Genomic DNA, 4,237 nt, shown 5'->3' on the forward strand with positions numbered 1-4,237 from the left:
TAAAGTCTTATAAAAAAAATATCTTATCAAATGAAAATGACATTATATGGCTTTATTTTTCTCTGATTGAATCCAACACGCGAAGCCATCCTAAATTCTTGATAGTAATTAATGTATCGATCGAATGCATGTGAGTATGACATCATATATATACATACATACATACATACACATATATATAGAGAAAGAGAGAGAATGTTGGTAGTGCTAAATTGCTAATATAATAGCCCTAGCGATCTTTAATAGAAGTATTATGCTATTTATTGTAATGCTTAGATTTTTAAATAGTTCAATAATAATTTAATTTTAACTTCGAAAATTATTATTTTATTTTTAATATTAATATATATTAATATGTAATAAAATCTATATGATACCAAATATATCATGTATGGAGTGGGAAAAATAAATAAGAATAAGGATGAGGCGTAGAAAAGTTACAAAATTCATATAATCAAGGAATCCAAAAGAAATTAATTAAATGACTTGTATTCAATGAGAATAAAAAATTGCAATTTACATACATTTATTGTACTAAGTACTAGATTGGACATTGAATCATTGAGATCATTACCCTTAGTACTATATACAAGATCCAATGTGTAGAGAATCCAATAAAGGATATTTTATTAGCATATAATAAGGTTCCTTTTATAGAGCATCCAGGGAAAGATATCCAATATAATTATAAATAATATCATGTAATATAAAAAGTTAAAATTTTAACCAAATTTCTATAATTTGAAATTTTATATTTTCTAATATCATATAAGAATTATAAGATTTTACAGTTTAAATTAAACATTTTTAATCAAATTTTTATCCGTAAAAACTTTTTTCAATTTTGTTTCTTTTTAGTTCAAAAGTTATGTATAATAAAACCTATATACATGAGCAAATAACCTTTATGTTGCATCTATACATAAGAATTATAAGATTTTTATCCGTAAAATCTTATATGTTGCATCTACACTTCTACATTTACCAAATTTGTTTTGGGCCTATTCAAGATATAAAGATTAAAGACTCTATTTCACTATTAAGAGGCCCAATTAAGAGGCCCAATAATATGACAAAAAACCAAAAAAATGGTCAAGATCCGAAAAGAAAAATTGATAACAAATTGAAAAAGAAATTAAAAAAATCAAATCAAATACCCTAACAAGCCTCGCGCTGTCTTCTTCCCCGCCTCTCTTCCCTCCATACCGCGCTTTCCAGCTCAGGCAGCTTCTCCTCCGGCGCCGCCGTTAGTTCCGTCGTGATCACCTCAAAGGATTCGCCAAGGTATTCTCTTCATTAATTGCAGAACCAACCCTGTTTTGTTGTGGTTTGTACATGAAAGCAATTTGCACCCTATATTCTGGCTATAGATTATTTAGGAATTTGAGGTTCCGATTTTGGTGTAAAGTTATAATCTTTTCTCTGCTACTAGAATTTCCCGAGTTGTGATTGCATTGTTTGGCTGAAATTATAACATGAGATTTCACTAGCAGATATTATTTATATGCATTATCATATTTGAGGGGCTGAGGGGCTCCTAGGAGCTGTTAGTTTTGAGGGTTATCATAATCAAAATTACTAATGCTAAGAGTAGCTGGAGGTGTTCTTCAATGTTTCAACATTGAAGTTGATGAAATATGCAGTGGGAATTGTTTTCACATTTTAAGTTAAGAAACCTGTGGATTTTTAAAATAAAGGAAATTCTATGGTGAATATGTTAGTTTCTTTTTTCTGTTCTAATTTGGTGGAAAGTAGTTCCACTTGCTCAATACTACTACCTGTATCAAAATTTTTGTTATTTCGACCAAATTGGTACATCCTGAAATCCAAGGCTAAACCCTCCAAACTATATAGCTTGATTATGCATGATCAGGTAGAAGCTAAGTTGGGGATATGTATCCCACATATTGAGTATATGAGGTTTGTTATGTATCTATTTGAGCATAATTTTAATATACGGAACATGGTTGCTTTATGTTGTTGTCCTGACTCGCATTCTTTCACTACAGATCTTCAATCTGCTTATTTGGGTCAAAGATCTCTGTTATTCTCAATCATGGCAACTAGTAAGCGATCATATATGCCTTCCCTATTTTCGTCTTCCTTACCTGAACTCGTTTTTGCTTTTTTGAGATAAGATATTAAATGTATATTGTTTCCTTGCAGGACTACAGTTTGAGAATAATTGTGAAGTTGGAGTGTTTTCTAAACTTACTAATGCCTATTGTTTGGTTGCCATAGGAGGATCTGAAAACTTCTACAGGTTTTCATTCTTTTTGGATTAGTGATGAATTTAACTTTAGCTTATTTAAAATTGTCTTCAAATGGTTTGAAATTGTTATGATGTCTTTCTGAATGAAAAAATTAGCCTGTTGGTTTGTACAGTGTATTTGAATCTGAGTTAGCAGACGTCATCCCAGTAGTCAAAACATCCATTGGTGGAACTCGAATTATTGGTCGCCTTTGTGCAGGTAAAGATTTTCATATCCTTTGCTTATTCTCTTGGCTTCTCAAGGAGTACCAAAGAAAGAATAAAGCAGCATCAGTTTCTTCTATTTATTCAGTATCATTTTACCGGACCTAATTAGGTTGTTTACCTTTCTGTCGGTTTCCAGGAAACAAAAATGGGCTTCTGCTGCCCCATACAACTACAGACCAAGGTGATTACTGTTTTGCTTATGTTTGTTTTGATTCCTTGTACTAGATGATGCTATTTAATATCATGTGCTATGAGTTCCCAAATCCCAAAACATCTTTGTAATTTCCTTTCACCAAATGAAATTCACCATATTGACTTTCTCAAATCTCAATAAAATATGTGAACTGTTGCTCTTTATTTGACTGATGCGGTTAGCATATGTGAGGTCATGTGAATTGTGATGAAGTATTGTGCATTTGGACCATATCCATATGTTATGAAGAAATATTTTTTAAAAATGGTATTACCAAATTATACATGGAGTGGCATGCGGCGTATTCAATCAAATGAAGTTGAAAAACATTCTGAAACCTAATTGTATTTTATGCTTTGCTTTTCTGGTGGTGTTGCCATATAATTACAATATAGTAGTGATATTATTATCCTGACTTTAGTTACCTGATCTTATTGGCATTCTGAAGAACTTCAACATTTGAGAAACTGTCTGCCCGATCAAGTAGTCGTTCAGAGAATAGAAGAAAGATTATCTGCTCTTGGAAATTGCATAGCTTGTAATGACCATGTGGCTCTCACTCACACCGATCTTGACAGGGTATAGTTTTATGCTAGATTATAATGTTTATGCTAATCTAGTCATGTTTAGGATAAAAAATTGATTTGAATATCACTTGTGTTTTATCTCGACCATAGATATTTAATTAGGACATTAAAAAATTATCACCTGCACATTACTAGTATTTTGGAATTTGATCACCTTTAATTTTGATAACAGGACGTGAACTTTATACGTAATATCCTGAAAACAAACAAATTTTACACTGCAAGTTTGTATAAAATCTACACCTATTTGACCTGTAGGATTTAATGGATTCACGTTTTTGCGCATTACATATTAACGATAATCCCGTTGCTTCTCAAATCCATGGCTGTTATTCCCATTTATCTTCTGAATTCGATATATAATATGTGTTGCTTTATTTTTGTTCAGGAGACGGAGGAAATGATTGCAGATGTTCTTGGAGTAGAAGTTTTCAGGCAGACCATTGCCGGCAATATTCTTGTCGGTAGCTACTGTGCCTTCTCCAACAGAGGGGGCTTGGTGAGTAAAATGAATTTCTCTTCAACTTTGCAATCTTAAAAAAAAAAAGTTCTTGAGTCTTAGCCATTCATTTGATGCAGGTCCACCCTCATACTTCCATAGAAGATTTGGATGAGCTTTCTACACTTCTTCAGGTTCCTTTGGTGGCTGGGACGGTGAACCGTGGCAGTGAAGTGATAGCTGCTGGAATGACAGTGAATGACTGGACAGCATTTTGCGGCTCGGACACCACAGCGACAGAGCTGTCTGTGATTGAGAGCGTTTTCAAACTGAGGGAGGCACAGCCTAGTGCCATTGTGGATGAGATGAGAAAATCTCTCATTGATAGCTATGTCTAAATTGTGGTTAATATTGTGATTGTATTATCTTATCTAAGATATTGCTCTTTTAATTGTTAAATGATCTTTTCAAGTTTTGGTGATAGTGACTCGTGCACTGTGAAGTGTGAACATATATGTTTTTTTTTTGGGTGAACTGAA

The 4,237-nt window shown here is 32.7% G+C and overlaps 1 protein-coding gene across 1 annotated transcript; it reads left to right on the forward strand.

The window, feature by feature from the left end:
* On the forward strand, positions 1,130-4,196 carry LOC107644688 (eukaryotic translation initiation factor 6-2). Its single transcript, XM_016348614.2, has 8 exons — positions 1,130-1,284; positions 2,010-2,066; positions 2,167-2,263; positions 2,386-2,471; positions 2,616-2,660; positions 3,121-3,251; positions 3,648-3,758; positions 3,839-4,196. Exons 2-8 carry the CDS (start codon positions 2,057-2,059, stop codon positions 4,094-4,096), a joined length of 738 nt encoding a protein of 245 aa, XP_016204100.1. The 5' UTR covers positions 1,130-1,284; positions 2,010-2,056; the 3' UTR covers positions 4,097-4,196.

Source organism: Arachis ipaensis, chromosome B05 (genome assembly GCF_000816755.2).
Source record: "Arachis ipaensis cultivar K30076 chromosome B05, Araip1.1, whole genome shotgun sequence".
In the NCBI taxonomy this organism is placed as follows: Eukaryota; Viridiplantae; Streptophyta; class Magnoliopsida; order Fabales; family Fabaceae; genus Arachis; species Arachis ipaensis.

Excerpts from the sequence above, each read along its gene's own strand:
- LOC107644688 (XM_016348614.2), top strand. Across the intron at positions 2,264-2,385 it reads GGATCTGAAAACTTCTACAG|TGTATTTGAATCTGAGTTAG; the intron begins GTTTTCATTCTT and ends TGGTTTGTACAG. Across the intron at positions 2,661-3,120 it reads CCATACAACTACAGACCAAG|AACTTCAACATTTGAGAAAC; the intron begins GTGATTACTGTT and ends GGCATTCTGAAG.